Source organism: Cariama cristata, unplaced genomic scaffold (assembly GCF_000690535.1).
Source record: "Cariama cristata isolate BGI_N322 unplaced genomic scaffold, ASM69053v1 scaffold17751, whole genome shotgun sequence".
NCBI lineage: Eukaryota > Metazoa > Chordata > Aves > Cariamiformes > Cariamidae > Cariama > Cariama cristata.
This window is the reverse complement of record NW_009598889.1, coordinates 1,088-28,996: the sequence shown is the minus strand read 5'-3', so window position 1 is coordinate 28,996 and position 27,909 is coordinate 1,088. Positions and strand designations below refer to the sequence as shown.

Below are 27,909 nucleotides of genomic sequence, written 5' to 3'. Positions count from 1 at the left end.
ACTAGGTAAGACTGCCTTGCTGCAGCAGGACAGGCAGGATCCTGGACTACCAGTTTGTGGCAATGCAAGAGACTTGCTTTTACGTTTACAGAATTGTAGGATGTTGCTTCCCTTCCACAAGAATGTACAAAGCACTGATGAGGTGGTTGTGGTTTCAGTGCATCTCAGCTTGCACATAAGTCTGCTATTTTTGCATACTTTTTGCTCCACAAATTAGTTTAATAAGGAAAGAAATAATAGCACTATTTATCTGTTCTCTAAAATGGAGCAGGGGAGGGAGCACAAAGAAGTCATAAATATCTGCCTCTCCCAACGGAGGGAGCAGGGATTTAGATGGGTGCAGTAGTCTCTTCTCGCTGTCTGATTAGCATGCAGAGCTCTACATCCTGCAGTATTTTCTTCTAATACCAAACCAACTGTTAAGAGCTTGAGTGTGGGCTTCTGTTTCCCATTATGCATTTCCTATTTGGTATTTCAGGAGGATCCCTGCCAACCTGATGTTATTCCATGATTGCTAACAGCTGCTCTGTGAGAGGCAACCTGGTTGATATTAGTATCTGTAAAACAGTATAGAATAGACTTCATGGGATAACATCTTTTATGAAAAGAAACAGTAAGTACTTTAAATCAGTATACAAATTAGCAATGGCATAACACTAAATCATCATCTGCTATGTAAAGATAATGAGGGAAGGGTTTATTACAGGTTTTTCATATTCCATTCACTGACCAAACCTAGTATTGCCTACTACTATTCATTTCTACTTGGGGTAGAAATTACTTTTTACAGGCAGTGTTAACTTCGTTCTTCATCATCTGCACAGCTATTATGTTTGAACTTGTCCTCTTAAAAAAAAAAAAAAAAAAAAAAAAGGGGGACTCAACCAGCCAGTATAGGGCAGCATTCTTTTAATGTTCAGGGGTACCTGATTTTAAAGTACTAAAAAAGAGCTGAAAGTCAGGAATGAGTTGTACCTATGTGCTGGATGCAAAAATACCACCCATTTAAATTTATCTTATAACAGGGAGGATTTGTTAAGAATAAACAGGCCAGTTCAGTCTCTGTCCTAAACTTGCTGGGTTTGTGGGAATTTTACACCAGACGTGAAAGCTAAATTTACATGAGAGAGTAGTCCATCATTTGACAATACATGCATCTCTTGTCATTTGAGAAACAGGATCTGAAATGCCTGTTTTGGTTTTTTTTTTTTTACCTGCATAAGTAAAAGAGTTTAAAAGTCAGTTCTGGGAGTAAAAGAAAATTGCTCAACCTAGTTATAGGCATACAAATCAAATAAAGGATTCGGCTTAAGGGGTGTCTTGGGGGGGGGTGGGTGGGAATCAAGCTATGCTATTCCCTAAAAGACAGGACTGATAGCACCTCCGTAGGAACCTGATGTTGTGGAGAACGGGGGGAAATGGAAGGCAGCACCCCAGGGAACTGCTGAAGGAAGCAGGGATGAACCCCACTACCCCGCCGGTCTCCTGGCACGGCCCGTGGGCTGGAGCCTGCCTGGCGCACGGAGGGGAGCAGTGGCTCCTGTCCATCTGTCCCTCTGCAACACCAGCGCTCAGAACTGCTCAGCAGGTGAGGACACTGGCTGGAGACAAAAATAATGACACATGAGTAGGAATACGTGATTGATTACAGCACCTTGTGGGAGATGGGACCGATTCTGCTTGGGAAGGAGACAGAGGCAGCAGTGAGAACAGGAGGAGGCTGGAGCAGACGCTTTGTCTCCATTTAGATACCAGCACAGATAACCGCAGCTTGCTTTCTGGGTGAACCCCCATACAGCCTTTGCACGCCAGCTGTAATATCAGCCAAGGAGTCCTGTACCGTGGTTGAAACGAGGAAGAGTGCGGAAAGGGATGGGGAATAAATTCAAAAGAAGACAAGCCGAGATGCAACTTACTGTAAGTGTGTGTTTCAGTGTTAAACCTGCCCATCTGGCACTCCTGTATCCTTACACAGGAAGGCAGACTGGCCAAATAACTTGGGCACAGAACGGTACCAGCTGTCCCAGCTGACACTGGAATTACGGGGTCATACCCCAGTGATCACGCAGGTGCAGGCCAGTGCCCCACATGCGCGTATCGCAGGGAAACCAGGCGGCAGACCAGCTCTAACGTACCCCAACAGGAGGTACCTGTACCGATCAACATCCCATGCCCATTCTGAAAATGCAACCTTACTGTTTTCAGGCTTAAAAACAGAATAAATGCAGAAACTCAGGAACTGCTTGAGGCTCAACTGAAGTCTGACTTAGGAAAGCAAACCAAAATACCTAACCCATTGGCCAATCCAAGCCTGTTCTCGTGGGATCGATTTTTGGACAGCAATAGATGGGTTCTGGTTCAGTTTCAGAACACTTTGGCCTCTCTAGCAAAGAGAAAGTAAGATGACAGCATGGATATTTTTACCCTGTCACAATACAGAGTAAAGCAGTTTGTCCGAGTCAGCTTCAGTGGTGACTTCAGCTGACCTACCTTGGTGTACACTGAAAGAAGGTAGGAGGAACGATCATGTGGTAAAGTTAATGCCTCAGAGCCGTAATAGTGGGGACCTAGAAGATGGGCTATAGTGTAAGAGCTACAGGGTTAGTAGGTTCTCAGTGTCTCAAATTTTCAAGAAAATTGAAATATGCACATTAACACACTGGAAGGATGTTACAACTGTCTGAACTCTTCCATTAGAAGATATATTTGAAGCCTAACAAGTCCTTAAGGGTACAGTACATCTACCTACCTTTCACTGTATGCAGTAATTTTATTGCCTCACGTCTCTCCCTTGTCCCCCAAAGATCTACAGCAGACATGATTATGTGGCTGATGACAATCCAGCAATTTTACGGTCATGCAGAAATGTCTGATCGCTGGGAATGCAGGTGGGGGATCTTCAACATGGCAACATTCATCAGTCTTTAAAAATCTGTCTGGAACTGGTGGCCTCAGTGCCGGTATTACATTCTCTTGGAGCAAGTGTGTGGGCCGATGTTGCTCTACTGTCTGTTATCTTTGGATACGTTGTGTGCCAGCCAGTTCACTTTGGTTTTCCAGCTCTCCCGCAGGGCTTCATTAAACTTTAGTCTGAAGTGCTTCAGTGCCTCCTCATCTGTTTTCCCAAGAGCAAGGGAATCCTGAAGGAAAGAGGCAGAAATCCATGTAGCCTCACTGGCAATGCAACTGAACAAGTAACTGCTCAACTATCAAGATGTTTATTCACTAAGAAGTTACTGCATTGAAAGGAGCACTGAGTAGGAAACAAGTAGCCATTAATTGTTTTTAATGGTTACTGCAGTTGCACAAGGGTTTTTTTCATTCTGATAAATACTCTCATGTCGGGCATAGGTAGGATTTTAGTGCTCTTGTACAAAGCTACTGTCTTTCAGTTGGCCAGGACTATACTCAAAGAGGCAAGCTGGGAACAGGGAATGACACACAAAGAAAGAGCTCCATCATCTCCTTCCCTGCAGGCTGGTTCTACGAGGCACCTTACCACCTTTGCGCTGAAAAATCTGCAGTTATTTCCTGAGCACCAGTATTTGGCATTTCTGATGTCCTGCACACAAATATTGGACCTCTACTCATGATGTTTAGAGCTCGTTTGCTTCTAAGAATATGCCCTCCCACACTGAACAAGTCCTCCTCGCCGAGCTACAAGATCAGGTATTCAGTTTTAACCGTACCTGGCTCAGCTTCTCTTACCTTTAGATACTGAATGTCTTTAGAGCAGCTGAGTTCTGGCAGGCCAGCAGCTTTCATCAGTGCAAACAAGTGCAGGAAGAGAAGACCATGGCGCCTCAGAATCATGTAGGCTTTTTCACAATAACCCCTGAATCTGGTCAGAAAGGAAGATGAGGCAAAGGAATGAAGACCACAAGCTACGCCACTTTATAAAGCAAGACTACGTATTAGTCTGAACCCCGCTGTCTGCACTGATGACCACCAATCTCTTTCACCTTCTCTAACAGGTAGATAGTAATTTATTTAATTTTGTGTGTATAGACACCTATAGGCTACATATCATTGGTGTACCTAAATTCTGAAGATTCAAAGCTTAAAAAGCTTAAGTCAGGTTTAACTGCCAACACTTACCTTTCAAACTTCTCGTTGTTGTTAGTTTTTCCTTGCTGGATGACATGCACAAAGTCATAGGTTAAGATGAAAGGAACTCGTTCTCTATTAATACCAAATTTAGTCTTGAAATTCCCCAAAAAGTGACCAAAATCAATATGGAACAGCTGAAATCAAGGAAGAAAAAAAATTGTTTTCAGAACAGTACCTGTTTTAGCTGATCAGTCTTGTGTTCTCTTTACAGTTACTGTATTCAAAAGATACTGACCATAGGATTTTGGGGAGGGAGAAAAATGCCCTCTCCCATGGCACTCCTTTGGGAAAAGAGGCAATATTTACTTGCCAAGATATTCTCTAGCGTAATTAGATGTTGGATAGGACAGGAAAGGTACTTACCTCTTCAATACTTGGTATATCTAAAGAAATGTCTATTTTTTTGTAAAACAGCCTTAGCATGTCATTAGCAGAAGCACAGAAAGAATGAAAGCGGGCCCCTACCAGTGCAGTTTGCAGTCACAGACAGGGTGTGGAAAGATGTCCTGTTTCAAAGCTGTGACCAAATATTACTTGCTCAGCTAAGGCTTGTTTCACCTTTTTTTTTTTTTTTAAATACTAAGCACAGCGAATTTGTTGCACCACTACTGCGGTGATGGGAAGGAGCGTGCAGACCCTTGCACACTACAGCAGTTTTGCAGAGCTGCTGTAAACCCTAAATCCCCCAAAGCCAAGGCTGTATCTGCAGGGCATCAGCTCCCCCGAGTGGGCAAACCACCGCGTGGCCTCTGCTCCGCGGAATGGGCTTTGCCAGCTCCCTCCCTGCCCAGCGTTCTTCTAGTGGGGAGAGGAGTGAGCCCTAGGCGAGGGCTGCTCCCACGCACAGCCCTCACTGACTCCTTAGCAAATGCCACAGTGTCTCCGGCACTGCTGTGACCCCAAAACAAAGGCACTAACAGGTTTCTTTCTTTGACCGTGACTGCTTGATTTAAGGGGATCAGATGTAGAGGAGCGGGATGCTACACAGAAAGAGTGCAGGCAGGCAGTTGCGCGTACCTGAGAGAGATGAATCTCAAAACAGCAGCAGCCCATTTCTTACTTTCAAGTATTAACTAACTGGCTGACTTCACTGGACCTGCGGGAGGCTTACCTTGCACCATCTAGCACAGGTTGCTTTAGACTTTGTAGAATTCACAATTAAAGGTAGCTTAGACTTCCCCCTCTACCAAAATATTACTGTGTAGTTCAGTACATGCCCTGTTAACAGAGGGATTGTCTTTTCCCTAGTTTTACCCTTTGCCTTCCAAACAGTGTACAGAAAGATACAAACTCCAGCAGCTATTCTTGTAGAATAAAGGAATTGCTACAGGTATCACTGTGAAATTAAAACCATGCTGATCACTTGCATTCATTTCATAAAAAACAAAGCAACACAACATTTTTTCTAGGAGGAAGACTATAAATATATCAGCTTGGGGAAGTAACTGAGGATCTTACCAAGCAACTACAAGCAATTTGTGACTGCTGAAGCTGAGTAAGTCTTCAGACTAGTAAGTACTAGTGCTTGAGGTTGCATCTGCAGACAATTTTAAGTCTGAGAGGTATGAATTGCTCCACTGTAATTTCAAAGCGGTTATTAACAGAGGCAGCTGATGGCAGTGATGCTTACAGAATTGTAATTCAAATTATAAAACTGTATTTACCCTCTTAATGATAGAAGCTATTGAAAGTATTTGGCCAGTCTGCCTCTCAGCTGGAAGGTGAGGTACATTCCTTAGCAGTAGGATTGCCCTGGGACGTATCTGTCCATCGCTAAGTAGCATTCACGCCCCTCTTCCAGTACTTCAACAGCAGCAGTGAATCCCCATACCTGTCCAGTTTCCCGGATCATGATGTTATCGCTGTGCCGGTCACCTATCCCCAGCACATATGTTGCCACGCAGTACCCAGCACATTTTCCTCTATAGCTTGTTCTAAGGCGTCGCTGAAGAGGGTAAGAAAAAGATTGAAAGAGAATTTTACTTTGAACCGCAGTACTTCACCACTGGGAAAGTTGTTTTTATAGCTTCCCCCACGCAAACCTGCAGGAGAAGGTATGGGAATCACATGTTGGAGTTTCTGCAGTGCTCTCCAGAGGCAGCACTCCCATCCACGCTTTACAAAAACTATCTACAATAACCACTGTCTGTAATTGGAGGGGTCCAGATAGGTTGTGTCCACAACCTCAACAACAATGGTTTAGTCTCAACTAAATTAACTCATTTCTAGATCTCCACAGAACCAAAAGACGAAGTGGGCTCCTAGAACGACTCCTGTTGGTGCCCTGCTACATCACAGTAGCACTGACGTGTTGCTGCTGTCCATCTCCATATCTAGTAAAAGCCCAAGTGACGCAGCTTTTGTGCTGCTTTCTTTTTCTACCTCCCAGTTTTGGCATTACTCCTTCTGCCCCTTTCCAGCTGCCACCACACTGTCTATCTATCTACGGAGAAAGTAATGGGACCAATGGGAAGATGAAGGTTTGGATCCAGCCTGTAGACAGCGCTACCTTAAGCTATCAAAGATCAAAAAAAAGCTTGCAAACAGTAACCCAGATGCCTCCATTTCTACTCAAGACGCATGCAGATCCACGTGATGCCTTCCAGTGTGCCAGGCAGGGAAACAGCCACAGATGTTGTGGGACAGCTTGAAAATATGCATAACTGAAGGGAAAAGTTGTGCAAAGCAGAAGAAATGGCTCTCTGGATGGAAGGAAGCAGCAAAGCAGCACTGAGGAAAAGGTAAGCCCGCTTACCCTGGGTTCTTGGATTTTAGCCAGTTCAGCAGTGCATCCTTGTTGAAGGCTGCAGTGGCCACCATGTTGCTCTTGTTCAGCTGGATGTTGGCAATGGTGTCTGAATGCATGACTACTTCTATCAGTCCAGTCTTGTCTCCTGTGGAGAGGCAGCCATAAGGGGTCATCCTGCAGAGATGAAAGAAACCCTTCCACTGAAATCTTGCCCAGAATTGGCTTGTGTTGACTTTCCCTTGTCTGCCATATCTACTTTGTATCTACGCTGCATTTCTACTCCTTGGTACCACAAAACCTGACTAGCTGCTCATAGAATACCAGACAGACCTGTCAGGGACAAAATAAGCTTGCAGATAAAATGGCCTCACTACACATGATCTACCATTGCAGTAGGACAACTGTGTGCGCGTCACCCACCTCAGGTCCAGGCCCTCCTGCTTCCACAGGATGTCCATCAACTGGATCATCTGCAGCGTCAGCATGTCCTGACGAAGATCTGTACAGCATTACAAAGGAAAACGGGATCAGAAAGGCCTCCCCTTCTCCCCTCCTCTTGTGTTCTTGCAAGGCAGCTAAAGGGGCCTTTGCCATGCCTGTCACTTGCTAGGTCTAGCTAGTACAGAAAAACATCAGCACAGAGCAATGTTTACTAGTGCAGTAAATGTACAAAAGCCACCATACGAGACACCTTAACTCGGACACGATTATACTAAGGGAGGTACAAGCTACGTGACTTTACCAAAGCTCTTCCCATAGCAGCACTTCAGAAAACGTCTGTCTGGACACAACAGTGAGCAGCAGCCACTCCGACCCTACAAAGCTTAGACTGCTGTAGCTTTCAGACCTCACATCGGGTCTCTTTTTACTGTGCAAGGGTATCCAGCTACTGCTGTGCTAAAATCTTAATGAAGTGTAATATAGAAGCGAGTTTACTGTATCTCCAGATTACTGTAAAAAAAACCTCAAACGTTGATGGTCCTCACTTACACAACATCTTAATGGTCTATATTTAGGCCCACTCACCACAACAAATATTTGAGACTATTATGCCTGTGAAAACATATCCTTTAAAGGCTTACCATCTCCATTTTTGAAAATAATGCCCACTCCACCTCCACCTGTCTCTTCGTTATTAAACACGATCCATAAAGGTTTCATTTTGGAGTCCATAAAGGTGCACTGGTCCACACTAGAGGAATGACAAATATTACCATCAGAGTTTCCATCTATTAAAAAAGCAGCCATCTAAGCTGCAAATTCAACAGCATCTACAAATGCTAATGGACTGGTGACTTCCATGAGAAAAAAGTACCTTGGGGAAACCAGAAGCCTGGCTCTACCGAAAAAAGCCTGCGGCACAAATTAAGAGCTGCAGCTATCTTCCTTACCAAACTTCAGCGAGGATAATGTTGGGGTTCAGGGGGGACTGGAGGTGGGAAAGTGCTTCAAGGTAAGTTTCCTGCTTCATGCACACATGCATCATCTCCTTGGTTTGAGGCTTGGTGGCCTTCTGAGAACTCACTTTAACAAAGTCATTCAGAGCTTTCATCTTGTTGAGTGCTTCTCCCTGAAAATAGGGAAGGATGGAACAGGGTTAACCAATAGGGAATTCCTGGTTTAAAATAGTTTTAAAACTATTAAAATCTACTGTGAAATGTAAACCTTGATTGTATCTCTTACCTTCTCTTCAACTTGTAGCAATTTCACACATTGCAACAAAACAAATCTAGCAGTATCTGCTTGAGGGAGATCCATAATCAATTATGGATATTCTGCTGGGCACAAATGCATTGCAAGGTAATGACTGCACCAGGAATAATGCACATTACCATGCACCGAGGGAAGAAGTGAGGGGCACTGGTTAGAAAAGTGAGGAGGAGACCTATAGCCCCTGCCCTTCAATGCTTTTGGGGAGTTCTGGTTATGGAAGTGCCACTCAGTCTTGAAAACAGCAGCAGCACTGGTTTGTGGGCACATCTTAGATTTGACTTCACGTATACATGAGTCCCTCGCTTCTGAATTAGGTACAGTGATCCTTGACAGATACTAGGGAAGTTTTAGAGAGCAGGTAAATAGCAAGATTACCTCCACACAGCAACTGAGGGAGAGAGTACAGTGCTTCAAACCAGCCAGCCAGTTGTGATCAGCTCCTACTAAACGGTAACTCATTCAACTCCTCTACTAACAGCAGTGGGCTTTGAACATTTCAAACCATTCTGACACACAGCGTAGTCTGGGGTGTGTGCGGGTGAGTAAGAGATGAGCAAAGTCACATGTGCTGGGGAACTCCAGGCTCTTAATAGGATATGCCAAAACCAACAGAGCAGTTACAAGGCTTTTTTTTTGTCTTACTGATAACATATTAAGTTGGAAAAGCTAACAGCTGAGAACCAGCTTCATGCAAAGGGGAAGTCAGCCTTACGGCTAAAAGCAATTTTTACCTGTTTCATCAAAACTTTCATATGGTGGGTGCTGCCTCTGCAGTATGCTTCCAGGATCAGGCCAAACCTCAAGGCAACTGCAGGAACATGCATTTCTGACCTGGGGGAAGAAGGGAGGTTAAAGCCATTCTGACTCACTGCAGTGAGTAACTAATTCTAATTCTCCCATTCATGCCAGCACAAGGAAGCGGAGAGAGGAGGCCGCAGAATATTAGCTGCTGTTTAGATTCTTTCTGTATACTGGGGAGGGGAAAAAATGCACCCACCCCAGAAGCTGATGTAGGAAAAACCATTGCTTGAAGTGATGAGACATCTTTCTAGATGACTAAATTGCTAACCACTCCTTTAAGAACACTACTTAAGGAGTAAGGACAGCTCAGAGCCTACGGCTCAGAACTGGCAAGTGGCCACGGATGTCCAAAGTAAATATCAAAGTAAGTTTCCCAAAATAAAAAGCAGCAGCTCCTGCATTTTGGTAATCACAGCAATGCTTTGATGAAAATCAATCCCACCAATGCTTTGATGAAAGACCCTAGCTAAAGGACAGCAAATAGCCTTTAAATAAACACCCTGGCATCTACACATACAGACATGCTTGCTGTCTCACTTCACAGAGCAATGAGGAAAACCAGTAAATGCTGGTTTCACTTGATTACTGAGAAAGCACCTAAAATATTTGCTGTTCACCTCAGATGCCAGAAGAGGAAGTGGCCGATCTTGCGGTTGGATAATGCCCTGTCCAGCAGGAACTTGGTTAATTCACAGTCTAAGTAGGATTCATACTTAAGCACCTGGACAAGCTGTAGCAGGTATTGGAACAATTCATGATCTCTATGGGCAGAAAAGAAAAATAAAAAACAACATTATCTTTACCGCAACAAATGTACTTGCAAAAACTGTAAAGACAAGACTGTCAGCCTTGTTCACAGTCCCCCTCAGCAGCCCTAAACATAAATAGAAACAGGCTCTGCATATCCCTTGTGGATAACACTTACGTCAGCTTCTTTAATGAGTTGATAGCAAACGAACCAACGTAACGGTCAGGAAAGCTAAAATCCAGCAGCTCTAAGGCATTCAGGACAGGCAACTCTGGCCAGGTCTGAAGCAGGGAAATCATCTGTAAGTGAAAAAAAAAAAAGGAACAAGGTTTTTATGACAATAGATATAAACCTAAAATTCTACTGATGCAAGAGCAGCTCCTTTTTTTTTTTGGGGGGGGTGTCATTATTTATAGATGCCTCAGAGCAAGTTTGCACACACCAGGACAAAAAACATCAGTCCAAACTTTCTAGCAAGGCTGACAGGAGGAGCCATCCAAGACCACAGCAGGGTTACATTTGCTGTACCACAATTAATGGAATAAGCTCTTTGGAAAAAGCACTTTTCTGCAGCATTAGTAACGTAGACTAGAAAGGGACCTTTAGAAGGTCCTGTCAAAGCTCTTGAAGTAAGGAGGGATGAGCAGCACAGAGACCATCACTAACTGATGTCTGATGTTCTCAGTGGAAGAGATTCACTGACCCCCTGAGGTAGCTTGTGCTGGCCTCTCACTATCAGTTAAGAATATCCAATCCAGATCCTATTTCTGCTGTGAATTAAACAGATTTTTTTTTTTCTTGCCTCCAGTTTCTAGAGGGAATAAGCAAGACCTTGTTGGTCAGTAATGAGTCTGGGACAGCGCACAGAGCCAAACAGAGCCCAGAAGAGCCAAAAGCCAAACCTCAACTCAGCTGGGTACCACTTAGCCCACGTTCACAGTGACTGGCTGAAAATAGAAAATCTTCCTCAGCCTCAGTGATGCCAAACCTACCTGTGCAGGGGCACTGCAAAACATCCCCTGCTAAGCTGGCCTCCCAAACACAAAACAGGAACGGAGACACTGAAAGATGGATCAAAAAGGGAGCCCTGGCTGCCAACCCCAGCATCCTCACCTGGGCAACATCTTCATGCTTGTTCCATTTGGTGATGATCAGCAGCTTTGCCAAAGCTTGTGGGTACTGGTCACGGATATCACATCTCATCTTCCACACCAGGTCTTTCTCATGCTCATAGAGTTCAGTGTGGCTTCTCCGCTCCAGTATCTCCTTCAGTTGCAGCTTCTGCTCATGGGAATCACAGGAAAGAGCATACACAGGGCTCAGTCTCAACCCAGAGAACTTGCTCAGACCAGAGAGACCCTGTAGGACTGGGGCATGACAGAGTTTGGTGAAAAAAGCTGGTTGGGGGTAAAGTGGAAACATACAATTTGATCTGTGAAACCAAGCTTCCACATAGCTGAGAAACTGATGTCAGAAGACTCACCTCCTCAGGATCTTCTGGAGCAGCACGGGGTTGTTCTCCACTCCTCCCCAACTCCAGCAGCTGGGACACAAATAAAGAGTCTGAGAAAGGCTCCTCGTTTCCTCTGTACTTCTAGCTCACCGTCACTTCAGCCACTTATGCTGCATTAGAGATCAGTCACTTGCCACCTCCAGAGAAGGGAATCACACCTCTCTTAGCCCAAGTGTAGGTGACATACTCAGCAGGACCTCTCTGCTCAGAGGTGTAACCTAACTGCCCATACAGCCCCTTCCCTAGCAGTAACAGGAATGAAGGGATGAGTCCTTTCCCCAAAAAGGCCATATCTGCACACCCCTACAGTTCGGGAACAGGGGCTCTGGGCCACCAAGCTCCAGGCTAACATGAGCCGTTCCAGATTCTTCGAGCTGGTGTACGTTTGCCAAGCAGACAGCACTGCCCGAGCCACCCTGCAACGCTGGCACAACCCGTTAAAGCATCTGAGCCAGAACGTGCATCGTGGGGGAGCAGGCATATATGTCCCTGGCAGAGCAGATCTCCTTTCTTTCCTGTAATGGGCACATTTCTTCTTCCCCTTTAAGTGTCTGGCCAGTTGCAGTGACAGATGGAAAATCCCCATACCACACGGCATGTTATCGCTCTGTGCTGAAAGGGAGGGAGCTGTCTACTTTCACTCATTTCCCTTTTTATTCCTCTTCCTTCCTATAGAGCTTAATGCTGCCTGCAGTTTAAAGGTGGCTCAGTTAAACCCATTTTTTGAAGCAAATGCTCATCTATGAGAGCAGCTTTACCTCCGTAATCCAGAGTTTGGAAAAGTATTCATTCAAAGGCCCATCAGTTAAGAGAAAAAGTCAAATTTTCAATTAACAATATCTGTTCATCAAGTTGGCTTGTGTCTGGTCCCTGTTGACAGCTACCCCGACAGTGACACTGTATGCTTCTGCACCAGCAAAGCCAGGGGATTTCTGTGCCTCCCCAAAAAAGCGTCCGTGTCCCCCACCTGCTCAAATGACGGGTAATACACAGGATGTGACACAACGCTGGGGAAGCAGATGACCAAGGCTGCTGCACTTTCCGTGTTGGGGTTGCATTGTACTGTGCCCATGGGGTTCAGAAGTTCCCCTTTCTCATCTGGAAAGCAAAGTACATAAAGCCATGAACCCAAATCTTCTAAAGCTTTGGTCCCGAAAGCAGAGCACAGACTGCTTCCAGCCCTGTCGCTGGACATTGCCTGGCCCTGAGCAGCTCACTTCATTTTCCTGACCTCTCACAAGCAAAGTATACATGACATCTTTAGGAGAGCAGCAATCTCTTATGTCATATGTGCAATACCGAGCAAAACAAGGCCTTCATCTTGGCAGGGCTCTAGATGCCATCACAATAAAGAGCGGTAATCATATTGGGTCTGCTAGTCTGAACTATTACAGCCTCCCCTACAACGACCGGAGAGCAATGCAGAATGCAGGACAGCTCCTGCCTTCGTGGTGGAGACGAAAGGCACAAAACAATGCAGTAGCTCTCTCTCCTGACATTACCTGGAAAGGAAGACCACATGTGCAAGCAGCACTCCCCGGTTTTCAGCTGGTCCTTATAGTCGAAGAGCATGACATTCACCCAGGCAATTGGGCAGTCCTGCAAAGCAAAGAAAGAAGCTCATTTGGGTGCTGCAACTGCAACAGCTGGATGAAGGGAAGAGAAGAACTAACAAGAAAGTGAGATATCCCCATGCAAAGCAAAGCCCTCGCGAGAGCCAGGAATAAGAAGTTATATAAACTTGATCTTTTCCAAGCCTGCAAATTGCTACACAGAATGCTACAGGCAGGTAACTTCCCATTCAAGAGTATGCAGGCACCCCCTCACCAAAGAGCTGCTGTAAAGAATACAGCACCCCGGGAGCCATGCCTGTCTGCTTACCTTTTAAGTTCTCCTAAAATCAGAGTAGAAGATGGCATCAAATTCAGATATTTGCCAAAACCTGGGGACTTTTGTGTAGTGCTGAATGGCACCAAACGCTCCCCACAAATACATCTAAGACTTCACCACCCAATTATTTTGCATAGTTGAAGAACCTTTAAGTTTTCGGTAAGGCCTTGCGCCTCTACACTCGATGATATTTGAAGGAGCTATGACATACATACTTCATGTATTTCACACTTTGAGGGGAGGAAGAACCCCCTTAATTTTGAAACAGTGAACACAGGGTTAGCATGACTTCAGAAAACTAGGCAAAGAATGCTAGATATATCTGATAATGGGAAGCAAAGGCTTGGCTCCTTTGTACAATAATAAACACCATCTATAAAAATCAAACTTTACACTGCCAATCCCCCCACACACCCCCCAAAATAAAACCCACAAGTCCAACCCGGTCACACAAACCAGTCTCATTTCGGAGGTGGGAGACTCCAGCAGATAAAGTGACTGGGACATGGCCAAGAAAGAGAACCCCTCTCCCTGCTCGAACCCAGCTCCCCACCACCACAGCAGACAGACATATTCCACAAGTGACCTAAGATTTCCTGCAGTCAGGTTCCCCAAATGGAACCGTTTACTTCATGTAACGGTTTCAGCAACACCAGCATTTCACAAAACACCAAGGCTTAAGCATCCGCTGGCACAGAAACTGACTTGCAAGGAGGCTACGAGGTAAAATTCTAGTGAGATGCACCCACAAACAGTGTAATACTTGAAGGGAACCACAGCCAGACATCTTCTTGTTCCATCGAGACATTCTAGAGAACGTATCAGGCTTACCCCGAAGGTACACCAAAGGACTCTGGTGGAGGTAGCAAAATCAGCATTTTCCTCTAATGCGACAAAATGAATCACTTCTAAGTGGTCTCTCACAAAATTTTGAATTGATTTGATCAGACTAAGAATTTTCAAGTAAAATCCCATTTGAGACATCAGCTTCTAGATCACAGGGAAAAGCCAAACAAAACACCACTACCAGCAATAACCTTTTCGAACAGAGTGAATGACATCAAACCACAGCGCAGAGCCTGCCAAAACGCAAGGCAAGATTTCTGGTGGATAAGGTTCAGCAAAGCAACGATTCAGCATTATAAGGACAGAAGTATCTCCTGCATGACTCACAAAAACACTGAAAGCCAACCCTCTGGGTGACATTAACCCTCTGACTCATCCTAGTCAGTCTGCAAGCATGCCTGGTTTTGGGGTAGTAAATGATTTAGTCCCACCTATCTGCTCTGGACAGTCTGCATACACAATCAACGTGCATATAATTAACCTCCGAGTACTGTAAGCAAAGCAAACAAAAAGATTATTAATCAGAAACACAAATCAGGCTGCACTCCAACTGTAACCTCCTCTTGCCAATCATCTTAAATGAGAACTGGGCAACTCACACAGAGCTGCAGCTGACCATATGGAAAAACCCATTTGTGCAGAGCTCAGATCCAGCAAATACTGTGATTTTATATTAAGAGCTCACCAGAATGCATCCACCTTTCCCCAGTACCAGAAAACACATGAACAAGATCCTCTTAACAACTCAGCTAACCAGGTTGGTTTTGTTTTGTCAATCAGAATAGCAAGATTTCCTTCTGACTGCTTCGAAACTGAAAACTATTCCAGTGTGACCACAAAAATGCAGCCTGTGGATGAATCAGATATTCTGTTCAACAAAAGCCTCCAGCAGGAGTTGGCATTCTGCTATTCCTAAGTAAAAAAAAAAAAACACAATAAAAAGCTTGGTCCTGGTCCTGGCCTCAAAATGTTTCCAGTCTGAAGTCTCCAACCCAGAACTTGGTCAACACAAGCAGGTTGCCTGTTGCTCCCCAGACATTAATGCACTGTAACCCGGAGAACCCTCTTGATGCCAACACAACAAAGCTCGGTGGAGCTCCCAGCAGTGGAAAGGAGCTAGCAGAACTAAGACTAAAATCGTCTGCGATCCCATTTATCAGTCTCTCATTTCTCTGCCCTCTAGTAAAGATGGCATGATTAATCCTCTCTTTTAAAGCACGGTAACAGTGTTTTTGTGGCTGCAGAAACAGTAATTTGCAGAGGAATACATGCATTTGTTGCTCATAAAGAAAACTCTTCATATGCAAAGAGCGAGAGGCATCATGCTTAAGTGACAACACTGGGAAATCAGCAATTCCGTTACAGGCTGCACACAGGTCTAGTTTTAGTTACTGAATTATTAATGGGCTAGAAGTTTTAGAACAGCAGCAAGGAAAGCAAGAAATACCACTGCATCTGATTCAGAAGCTCAAAACAAGAGCTTCCAAAGTGATTTAACACCACCTGTCCTCAGTCTCCAGCATTTGAACAGCAACCTTGAAGATTCCGCACTTTCATTTTACCTCACCTAAAGCTGTGCTGGAACTAGTGTTTACATTCCTCATTTTCTTCCCCCTTCTTAGCTGTTAATTTGCTCCGTGGGGAATTTGCATGAAAGACCTTACTAGAAAGAAGATGCAACACAGAAGATGATTTAACCTCAAGTACAAAACAAGGAAGTTGCAGAACAGAGACACTAACACAAATGATTCCTCTTTAATGTGCATTCAGATGCTGGGTACGTTTCTTAATGGTCTTTCTGGACAAGAAATTACATTTAAACGACCTTTTCTACAGGCAGCCGCTCCTCAGTTTCCTGTTCCTGTTGAAGTTGTTACTGGCCATCATTCTGTAAGTTCTTTAATTAATAAAGTCTTCTTCTGAAAGCAAAGGGCATTTGGTTCATAATGGTGTCCTGCTCCCTCCAGCACGGACAAGCCTGGCTCAGTCCCACACTGGCTTTACTTACAGCTTTCTTGGACTTCTTCTTGGTGGAACGTGCCTTCTTTGCCTTCTCGATGACAGCATAGAGGGCAAAGCAGAGCCGCGCCATACGGGGAAGATCACAGATGTTAATATCGAAATCCAGCCTCTGCTTCCACACCGGCTCTGAGCATACGTTCACTTCAGAGCTTGACACTGTCTTGCACAGCATCTCATTGCCGTGAAAGAGCCCTGCTTGCACCACCAGCTGAGGGAAGGAGAAATAAGAGAATACCATGAATCCACAGGGACTTGTCTGCTGAAGACACGTGATAAGAAGAGGAATGGGACAGGGCATCCACTCCCCTGAACAGGATGCCCTACTCCTGTCTCTTTCCCAGTTATTGAGACATTAATTTCCTTAATCTTCCTCTTTACTCAACTTCAGTAAGGGTATTGCTATCTTTTTACTTCATGCGGACTTGCAAGAGCTGCTTAATGACGGCAAAATGCTTGGGTAACCCATTGGTAAGAGTATTACAGGTTTCGTCCCGTTAGCCAGGCAATGTAAATATTCACCAAACCTTGCCCACTGAGATGCTGCAAAATCTCAGGAAGCTGTCATGCTGAAAAAGCAGGGCAGACCCCAAGATCTGGGCAAGTGCTTATGCCAAAGAGGAGGCAAACCAACATCACAGGAGAAGGGCAGGTGCAAACAGCTGAGCTCCAAAACAGACCTGCAGGGCAGTGCCAATGGTGAGCTGTCTCCTGATGGGCATTTGCCTGCAAATCTGCATTCCTCCTGCAGTCTGCCAGATCGTCGTACAGCCGATAGGCCAAGTTCATCCCCAGCTTTACCTCCTCTTACAGGATTGCTGGCTAGCCTGAATCACAGGAGTCCTTCCCAGGAGGAGCTCCCTGCAAATGACGGGGCACTGGGCAGAACAAATAACTATTTCATTGCCCATTTCTTTATAAAGCCTTGCCCTGCAGAACACCTGTATACGTGATATAGTCTCGCCCCGTTTCCTTCCTTTCCCAAAGGGCAGCCATTCCCCTTCTCATTTGCCTGCTCCCTCTTCATGGCAAACACTTTGCAAATCCCAGGCCTTTGCTACATCATGCTTTCTGTCTTAACTTTACCAGTCACCACCTCTCCCATCACCCTCCCTTCTCAGAGCTGAATTTCCCCTCCTCTGCTTTTTGCAGACTTCCTTGCCCCTCCGCCCTGCTCTCAAGCAATGTTACCACAGGGCAGCAGCTCTGTTTGCTACTCAGAAATTTCTGCAGGGGAGTGTTTCTAAGAATGCATTGCTGAGCCGCTGGCGAGCACGTTCCCTTCCCCTTCCCGCTATGCTGCAGTTTAGAAACTGCTCAAATGCTGAAGGAAGCATAATGGAGGGATCATGTGAGATCAAGCTGTCAGCCCCGGCCTTCCTCACCACACAAACAAGACAGATGCAACTGGCAAAGTCAAAACACAAAATCAAAACCCCAAAGTGAGTCAGTACCTACCTTCATTCTCTCATCTGCGTTGACCTTGCTGCCTTGCACCAGCTCAATGTAGAAAGGCTGCTCTAATGACCAGAGAGAACCATAGTTTGGCTAGAAAAAAGGGTTTAGAAACAAATCAGAAACATATGCAACAAAGACTTCTCAAGCCAGCACCAGACCTCATCTCTCATCAAATGCTTTTTGCTACAACAGAGAAGAGCATCGCATCGCAGGTGGGCAGCACAAAGTCTGTGACAACCAGGGAAGTCGTGGAGGGAGCTGGAAGGCTAACTGGAAATTCCCAGCTCTTAGACCCTAGCTAGGAACCTGTCCTAGCAGGGAGAACCAGCTGCTGCTCCCAGACAAGATCAGCATCTCCATCAACGGAGGAGTTGAGGGTGACCCTGCTGGGTCTCTGTCCCCTTTTACCTTTTTCTTAGGGAGCGGGGGAGGCTTGGCAGTCATCTTTGGGGGGCTGGCAATGCAGTTGGTTTGCTCATCTCTCATGGCAATGATAGTGGAGGAGTGTACCATGGTCAGGTGGGGCGTTCGGCCTCGGTGCAGGCAGCTGCGAATATACTGCAAAGGGAGGATGGAGTCAGCACGGATGAAACTGAGCCAGGCAGGCAAGAGCAGTCAAGCAAATTAGAACTGGCTGAAGCTGAAACAGGTGGAAGGAGTAAGGAAAGGACACAGCAACACTCAAAACTCAGTTTAAATTTATCTCCTCTCGCTTTATAAACCTGCAACTCACTGGACTCATGTTGCCAGAACAGAGAATATGAAGTGCCTTTTATAGCTGGCATTTCATCAACTGACTCAAATAGCTGCATTAAGGGAAAACACTGAGAAGGATTCAGCACTCCCAACAGCAGCTTGCCCTGCCAGGGAACACAGGATACAGGATTACTTTCCCTGCTTTCAGGAAGAGAACGCCCAGCCCCGCATGCAAGCAAACAGATGTTTCCAGAACCATAGTCTATAAATGCATTTACACTGCACTTGGTACCCATGGACAGGCTTAGATCACTAGCTCCCAAAAACCTAAGGATCTGTTAGGTTGCTAGAAGCATCCCTTTGCCCTAAGTAGCATCCAGGTTGTGCCACTGATGTGTTGCATTCCTGTAAACAGCACTGCCTCCATGATGGAGGACAACATGTCTCAGTCCACCCTCCCAGCATGAGGAGGCCGTATGGGAACAGATGCATGCATAAAGCAAGACACAAAGCTCACCTGGAACTGGTACAGAGGGTAGTTCCCATAGAGGTATTCATATTTCCCATTCACCTGCAGGGTGTAGTCCTCTGGGTTCTCCACTGTCTCATGGCGGAAGACAGTAGCCTGCTTCTTGATAGCATAGCTCATTAATGTGATGGGGAACTCCTTTGGGGAGATCTGGAAAGTGAAGCTCTCCTGCAATCCCAACAACACAGCATACACCGTCAAATACCAGCAAAGGGCTGTAATCAGCACAAGGAGCAGCGGTAGCTCAGTGGATAGGTAACAACGTTCCTGTTGCTGACAATAAAGAGACAGCTAGGAAGGTAGAATTTCACACACACACGCATGTTAGCAAACGAGTAGGGATGTCTGCCAAAGTGGGCAGGAGCATGTTTCAGCAGCGCAAGTGCAAGGCTGGAAATCAGGAACTTCAAGTCCACTTTAAGCAGAATCACCAGTTCATGTGGTTGCTAGTCATTAAAAGTCTTCCCACTGTCATTTCAGCAGCAAGGCAGAGGGTGGCTAGGGTCACCATGCTCAAACCCACTGCTCTGGAAGACCCTCCTCCCATGGGGGTGGCTCCTGCTTCATGCCCAGGCACAACATGCAAAAATAACATTAACCAAGGGTAGCAGGCAAGAACAAGGGGCCCATGGGCAACACGGACCGATGCCTGCAAGCAGCGTATGCTGAGCGAGTCGAGCAGACTCTTGGGCTTCAAAAGGCAAGGCACGTGTTGGATTCTGTGCTCTGCTCCTACCCAAACCAAAACCCCACATATGTACATGCAGCAACCTCAGCTACCAGCTAACCAGTACACCCAACGCATGTTGAGGAAGGGGAACAGCTCCCTCGGTTGGAGGCTCAGAGTCTCCCTCCCAACCATCTCCACAGGCAAAGGAATCTGGAGAATGAAGATGAACACTGAACACACGGAAACTGTCCACACACACATTATTCTGTCTCCAAATGCCCAAAGGTTCCCAAAGGGAAAGCACAAACCAATTAAAAATTGTCACAGAAAAGTTTGTGCTTTACCCCGCCAGACTGAAACTTGATGTTGACAAAAATGTTCTTGGTGGGGGTATGTAGAGGGCCAGCCCCGAGGCCTTTGGCCATGGGCTCCAGTTGCAAGGGAAAGTTGTACTCCATCCAAGCTGCCCAGCTGAGCTGCTGTCGTTTTGCTGCTCTTTCCTCACAGAACTGGCACATTTTGGTGCGGAAATCATTCACCTCTGGATCCTGCACAGAGTCGAACTCATGCAAACCTAAATGGAGAGTATGAGAGAAAAGAAAAATAAGCATCTGCACCCAACAGGGGGAAACGAGCCTTTGATAATCAAGTGTCTGTGAAACAGTCTTCCTAAATACATGTTTAATGTTTGGTCAAAAGACGAAGAGTCAGCCAAGCTACTAGCAATCACTCACTTACTACATACAATTGCCCCAACTCAATTACTACAGCCCTCTGCCAGCAGGAAAGATCACCCTTCTTGGGTCTGCACCCACACTGTTCCCTTACCAGATCCACCAGAGACCAAACTTGCTCCTTTCATCACCTGCATCAGTAGGGCTCCATCACTACTCCATACATAGCAAGGCTGTCCGGGACAGAGGCTGTTTCACCTACAGCCAACACCCCTCCCACACTCCTAGAGAGACCAGTGATGGGGGAACTGACCTTTTCCAATGAGCAGGCTGATCTGAGAGTTAATAACCTTCTTGACTCTGTCTCCTTCTCGAGCCACGAGCCGCAGTACCGGTAGGAAGGGCTGGATGTCACAAAGCCGCCGTTGCTCATCCTCCAACTCTTGCTGTTCTGCTGTCTGGTTGATGCACGTGAAGACGTAGGCCTCGGGATCACTGAGCATATGGTACAGCGGTTCGTACTGAGCATGCTTCCACACCACCTGGGCCAGACCAACACCGGGCTGAAACTACCACCGGAACCTCATCTTCCTCTTATCGTCACCCCACAACCTCAGTCGCCCCAGAAACACCATTTACTGAAGGCAATCCACAGCCAAATCTTTCCTGGACCTGCAACCACAGCCTGCTTTTCAGTCAAGTCTGGTGGCTCCAACTCGTGCTGAACTGCTGGGTAGATTTATTTCCAAGTGCCTTTAACTGACTTCCTTTTTTTGTGCTTGCCATTTGTTTCAGGCAAAGTAAATCCCTCAACTTAAGTATTTAAATAACTTGAATACCTCACAGTAAGCACCTGCTGACTGCTAGCCTCCTGAAAGAGAGGTATTGCTTCCACTGGAAGCAAAATTGGGTTAAGTAACATGCCCTCAGTAACATGAAATCTGTGACAAGAACCAGGAACTTTTCTCAAGTCTTCTCAATGCTACCCAGTTCCCAAAGATCCTTCACTCCCAGCGGATGGCACTTCCACATAACCATTCTATATTCCATTTCTTCACTCTCATCCCAAGTGCCTGCTATAGGAGACAAAACTCTGGAGTAGATGGGCCTCTGGTCTGACCCAACGTGCCTACTAGCTGTAAAACACAGACCTGTAACTTCAGGTCTACTTACAGGTGTTTTTTGTCTTGGGTTTGGGTTTTTTTACTTGAAAATTGCAGTATGACAAAACTTGGAATAATCTGGCACCTGTGCTTCTGTCCCTTGTGATCTGCGACTCACCTAGGCCAAGCTGCTGCTGCAGAGAAACCCCTTTGCGCTGTTTTCCTCCGCTCTCCCCTAACCCTGCTCCCTGCCTGGGGAAACAAGGAAGCAGCTACATTTCATTTACACGTGGTTTCACTACAGCATTTTATTCCTCTAAGAAAGCACTAAGAAAAATGCTCTCATCATTACTGTTCTCAATTTTCAGTATTCAATTTCTGTGAGGCGAGAGAAGGCTGGGCTGGCAACCTGAATACTTTGAGTCAACCCAACATTTGTATTTGACTATTTGGGAGTGACTTCTCTTACTTGCATAGGCATACACAAGAGCTTTCCTAATGAAAAATCCAGCGTGGGGACTGGTTGGCTCATATGTGCAGGAACTGAAGACACAATCCACAAGCCCTGTGTGGCCAATTCACATCTGCCCTCACTCCACAGCTACTCTAATTCTCATCCCAAGGCTGAACGAGTATCCAGAGAACTGAGCCCGACATCACTGGCCCCACCATCCGCACCCCGTTGCTGGCAGCCGCAGCAGCCCGACATGGGTTTAGTGACTTGCAGAGGCTGGCACAAAGGAGGGGCTTTCACAGTGAGTCACAAGAAACAGCCTCAGAGCAATGCAGAAGAAACCCAACTTGCACCGAATTAAGACCCAACACGTTTCCCCAGGTGCTCCCCAAGAACAGGCTCCTCGTTCCAGGAGACTGCAGACAAGGCTGTGGAACAAAGGTGTTACCTGCTTGATGGTGCCCAAGCTGGCATTGCAGGACACAGAGAGGTTTAAGTATATGCCTGTGGGCAGCAGAAAATCCACCTGGATGTTTTGGTTTTCCCCCTTGGACCAGAATTCCATAGGGCAGTAAATGCCTGGGGGCATCCTGCTCACTTCTTAGCTACCACCTGCAAGAAAGGGAAAAAAAAAGTCTGTTGTTGTTGACTACATAACATCTCCTCACATCTGTACTAGGCCCTGTAGAAAGTTAATATGCAAAAGAACCCAAAGAAAGGAAGGTTAGCGCATCCTCATAGCTCAGGAAAACATGCACCTTAGTCAAATTTCCAGTCCAGTGCCTTTCAGCCACAGAGGCACTCCTGCTACAGCATTTGCTTCTATCTCAATGCTTAATCTCTTCTAGACCGGGATTAACATCTACATCTGCATTTGACAAAGACATTAAAGAATCATTTTCACTGGAGGACGGAGCCACTTGCCCTGATAGCTCGCATACAACCAAGCAGCCAAGAGATACAGTAAGTCCCTACCCCAGCTTTGTTCGGCAATCCTCAGGCCACATGCTCCAAGCTCCACTTTGTTTTTCCAGAGCTCAGTTCCAGTCTGCAAGAGGGAGAAAGAGGTGTTGCTGGTTCTGAGTAGGCATGCATTTTTATACACACAAACAAATAATACTCCACTGTATATCCCCCCCTCTACAAGTACAGGAAAACCAAAACCTAAGGCCGAGGCAACCAAAATAGGTTTGTTAATTCCATCTGCATCCTTTCCCTTGGCAGGGCTCTACAATTTATTCTCCGTACATCCAAAGAAGAGAAAAAGAATCCGAACGCTATCAGGTACAAACCGTTGTTTTCAAACACAGGACAGGTGCACGCACAAACAGGTAAAACAAAAGGCAGTCGTGTTTTCTTTCTTAAAGACATGTAACACCAACATCAGAGAAACCCTCACACTCCACCCATTTGCCCACAAGCAAAATACTACCCCAATACAAAACTCCCATTCCCCCCCAGATGACAGGCAGCAGAGTGTGCAGTCCCCATGTGCAGGAACAGCTGGGAACTGTTAGCATCAGCTCCTAGCAAGGGACAGGTAAGCGGCTCTAATTCTCATCAACCACCTCAGCAGAGAAACAAGCTCACCTAAATTCCCCCTCACTTACCGGAGTTTTTCCAGCAGCTCAGCAGAGAAACATGCCAGCAGTGCAGCCTGGAGGGTGCTCACATAGCCACGGCTTGTGGCTGCGGTGGGAAGCAAGGCTTCAGCCTCCTGCTTTGCTGGTTCTAAATTCAGCCCTCCACGTGCCTCGAGCAATTCTAAGTGTCGCTTATCCTCAGCCCACGAAACCAGTACAAAATTTGCTCGTTCACAACTTAAAATATGGCTTTGCAGCTGTCAGACGGTGTACAAACTTAGAAAGAAACTGAGCAATATGCTGCAGAAGATTTGGGTCTCCCAAATCATGAAGTCCTGCTGGCAGCTTCTCGTGAGCCAGCCCTATGCTTCAGTACGACAAGAAGCCCAGCATCTTATCTGCCAGTGCCTGGGAGCACAACGCTTCCCCACCAGCAGTGGGGTAAGGATTCCCAGAAATACGAGCTATGTTTTATCTGCCCTGCTTCCTCAGCGCACATGCTGTATCACACAGAGACCGGATACAGAGACCGCAAAACCACCCATGTGCCTTAAGAGGGAGAGAAGTAAAAGGGGGAGGAGGCAAGGTTTACATGTTTGAATAAAGCAAAACAAGCTTGCCTCGTCTTCTTCTCATTAACAATAAAACCAGCAAATTTCTAAAATATCTACTACCTCAGCCTTTCCCAATGGTAGCAAAAGCAGCAAACTACCACGACACTACTGACCAGCAGAGATGGAAAAAACAACGGCTGAACTGCTTCCTTCTGCTGAGGATTTCTACCTGATGTCACATCCCATCAGATACGAAGTACCTATCTGAGCCATTAGTACTACAATGTCAAGTTCAAGTTGCTCACTGCCTTGTCTTTCCAAACTCACCGATTACCTCCCGATGTAGAGGGGGTTTTCCAACAGAACCTAGATTGGATGTGGCAAAGGAAGAATTACTCTGGACTTGCACTGTCTCTAATACTTCGTTCACCAAGCCTCTCCTCTCGCCATTGCTAAATTCAGAACACTCTGCTAGCTGGACCTTAGATCTGACCCAGAGTGACAGTTTTTACATGAAGCAAGCTCTACATAGATGAGCACTCCTGCACCACCCCACTTTCATCTTCCCTTCTGCCTTGGGAAATCAGAACAGAGTTCTCCAGGCTGTAACCTTGTTTGCACTATCATAACCTCATGACTAAAAGTCATTACAATTCCCTTTTCTCTGGGTCATTTTGCCATTTGTGAATAGCCAAATGCAGCATCGTTCCGTTTTGTCAGAGTTTATGTTGTTCGGGTTGTTTGAGATATACTCCTCATCTTTCACTGCAGCAGTCTTTAAAAAAAAAAAAAAAGGTTTCCACATTCCCGCTGCCAATTTTTAAAGCCCCCAGCATCATCTCAGACTTTCATCTTGGTGGATAGACAGATTATTTTAAAATCCACATACTGGGGTAGGGTTCTGACCTGTAGGTCTGAGGTTCAAGTTAATCAACCCACACTTGACAGAAATTAGTTTAGTTTACTGCACAACTTGCGTATCTCTCAAAGCTAGGGCAAGCAAGAGCAAGACAGAAATGCATGTTTTAGTGGGATGCAAACCCACAGAACCAGCCTCAAGCAGGTACACAGGCTATCAAAGACCCCTGATTATCAACACCGGGCTGCAGCCACCCACTTTCTACAATAAGACATCCCCAGTCCTCACTCTTCCTACTGCAATATACCCCAAAACATCTTCTTGCTACAATACTGCTGTATTCCCCCACCTACATCTTCCTATGATACCCAACCAGCCACATCTCCCACAACCCTCAAATACTCATTTCAAGTGCAGGGCCGGTACGGTGCTGCCGTCCGACCCCAAGGACACCAGATGGTTTAGCAGGACAGGACGCACATGGTGCCTGGCAGCCCAGGGGCTAAGAAGCAGAACAGACAACCAGAACGTATAAAGCTCTTGGTCTACAGCTGGCACATACAGACACTCCATCCAAGAGAGATATACCTCAAGACTGGTCGGCCAGCTGATTTGTTTGGGAGGGCAAACAAGTCATACCAACGTGTAGACCCAAGGTAAAGACCTGGCCCTCGTGAGGTTTGCACAAAATGTTATTCTGTTGTTTGCTCGAGATGGGCAGGGCCCCAGCTGCCTTCGAGAAAGATCTACTCTTCCTATCCCACAGGGAGAGAGTAATGGAAGCTCTTTTCCCAAAACAGGCAAGCCTACTTGATGGGAACCTCAGCTCTGGCTAAGGAAAGGTGAGGGGTGACCAGTCACAAGCCAATGGGGGAGCCCAGCGGTGGGATAAGCAGCCTGTGGAGTGGCCGATACACAGCGTGGGATGGAAATACCGGTCCGTGTGGGGCCATCAAAGCTGCTTCGTTCAGTCCGCAGATAGACACGCTCTCAAACTGCAGAGTACAGTATCATTTCGGACTTCTCGGAGCATGCAAGAGGAAGAGAAACGCGTGCTGTCACAAAACACAGGTCCCAAAGCATCAAACACATGCTCAACGATAGATTTCTGCGGGTCCAAACACAAAGCTATTCCCCACAATTCCCAGAGAATTCAAGTGTACTCCCCTTTTCATGTGTATTTCTGCTCTGTGGAATACTTTTGTAAGGGGAAAGTAAAAATCAGTGCAAGACAGACTTTCTCAGGAAAGCATTTTACACGTGGATCCATTCCACACTGACCCCTGCCTCTGGCTCAGACCAGCCCAACAAGCAACAAAAACTCCCGGGAGAGGGCAATCGCTCCATAACCCCTCAGTAATTTTGAGATGTGGAGTCATTTCCTAGGGGAGCAACCAAGAAAGATGTATCCATTGGTATTAATCACTTCCTTACCGAGAGTCATATGGGCAATGAACCCATCTTACAATTCCCAGACCTCTTCATCACTGGACAGAAAAAGAGGTGGAGGAAAATATGAAACAAAATTTCAGTTTTCAGATGAAAGCAGGACCTCAACTTCCTCTCCCCCTTTTGCTTTAATTCAGGAAAGCGACAGACTGCTTTGCCTTCCTTAAGGTTCCCCCTTGCATTAATTAGTGTGAAGGTAATAAATGTCATAAAGGTAATAAATCACCTTTACCAAAGAGGAGAGATGACCGAGGCAGAGCTGATACACCCACGGGCCTACGCCTAGCCTGCCAGGACAGAACATAAAACCCCGGTGTTACTGGATGCCATATAACAAATACAGGCACAACATCAGTGGTTGGAGGTAGCACGTGTTGAGTTCACACACCCTGCGGAACATATAGTTGCACATAAAGGCAAATTTATGCAAGGTGTAACAGACATATTTGAAATTACCCAGTCAGTATTTAACAAGCCAGCAGTCAAGATAAAACACACTAACACAAATCTCTTCTTAAGAAAGTTTATCAACCACAGCTCTGGTGTTTACAACATACAACTGCTATTGAGAGGAAAAAAAAAGAAAAAGAAAAAAAAAAAAGGCAGCAAGATCACCCATGGAGTAGCATTCCACAAACCTCTGCGAGGCTGCAGCGTTAGACAGACACGGAAGCTCTAACGCCCACAAACATTACAAAATTACTAAACCCCAGGACTACAAAAATACCTTTCAAGTTTATAAGAAACGAGTGGCGCAGAGCTCACAGGTGATGCGTGTCGCGTGGGAGACAGCCGGAAGCCACTTTCATTGCAGGCACCGACTTCGCTGGGGGAGGAGACCACAGGAATTCTTATGTACACACGTGCTTGACATGTCTTTACCACACAATCAATACACTTAGCTGATCTGAACCAACCCTAAGCTTTCATAGCTGCAGACACATTTCAGTGAGTCTTCTGAAAGTGCTTCCAGCTTCGGCTTGCTTTTTTGGTGGGGGTCACGGGGTAAAACAGGTCACACAAGCACAGAATCGATGGGGTTGGAAGAGACCTCTGGGATCACTGATTCCAACCTTTGCCCTGACACCCCCATGTCAACCAGACCATGGCACTCAGTGCCACCTCCAGGCTTTCCTTAAACCCCTCCAGGGATGGGGACTCCACCACCTCCCTGGGCAGCCTGTTTCAATGCCTAACGACCCCTTTCTGGGAAGAAATGCCTCCTCATTTCTAGCCTGAGAGGTCCACTGTACACCCTGGGCAATTCATTTGAGTGTTGACAGACTGTAAAGTTAACCCACAAATTCCCCTCCAAGAACAGACTGGGAAAACTCCCGTAGCAGGTAAGTGTGTCAAACTCTGACTGTATGGGGGAGTTTTGGGGGTGGGGGGCCCTCCCTTCCAGGGCTAGCTGGATACCCACACCCAGTGCCAGCCACGTTGCTCTCTTTCAGTTCCCATGACAGTACTGCACCTTCAGTACAGACCCGA

The 27,909-nt window shown here is 46.1% G+C and overlaps 1 protein-coding gene across 1 annotated transcript; it reads right to left on the bottom strand.

The window, feature by feature from the left end:
- Positions 1-2,664: 2,664 nt before the first annotated feature.
- Positions 2,665-22,588, bottom strand: PIK3CD (phosphatidylinositol-4,5-bisphosphate 3-kinase, catalytic subunit delta). Its single transcript, XM_009709486.1, is given in 23 exon segments — positions 2,665-3,140; positions 3,709-3,841; positions 4,099-4,244; positions 5,942-6,027; positions 6,030-6,055; positions 6,866-7,033; positions 7,280-7,358; positions 7,942-8,051; positions 8,251-8,429; positions 9,304-9,403; positions 9,991-10,134; positions 10,299-10,420; positions 11,235-11,402; positions 11,605-11,664; positions 12,602-12,732; positions 13,137-13,233; positions 16,379-16,600; positions 17,848-17,937; positions 18,256-18,405; positions 19,061-19,240; positions 20,087-20,316; positions 20,730-20,958; positions 22,422-22,588. Coding segments are annotated over 23 exon segments (3,129 nt in total). The 5' UTR covers positions 22,563-22,588; the 3' UTR covers positions 2,665-3,002.
- Positions 22,589-27,909: the final 5,321 nt, after the last annotated feature.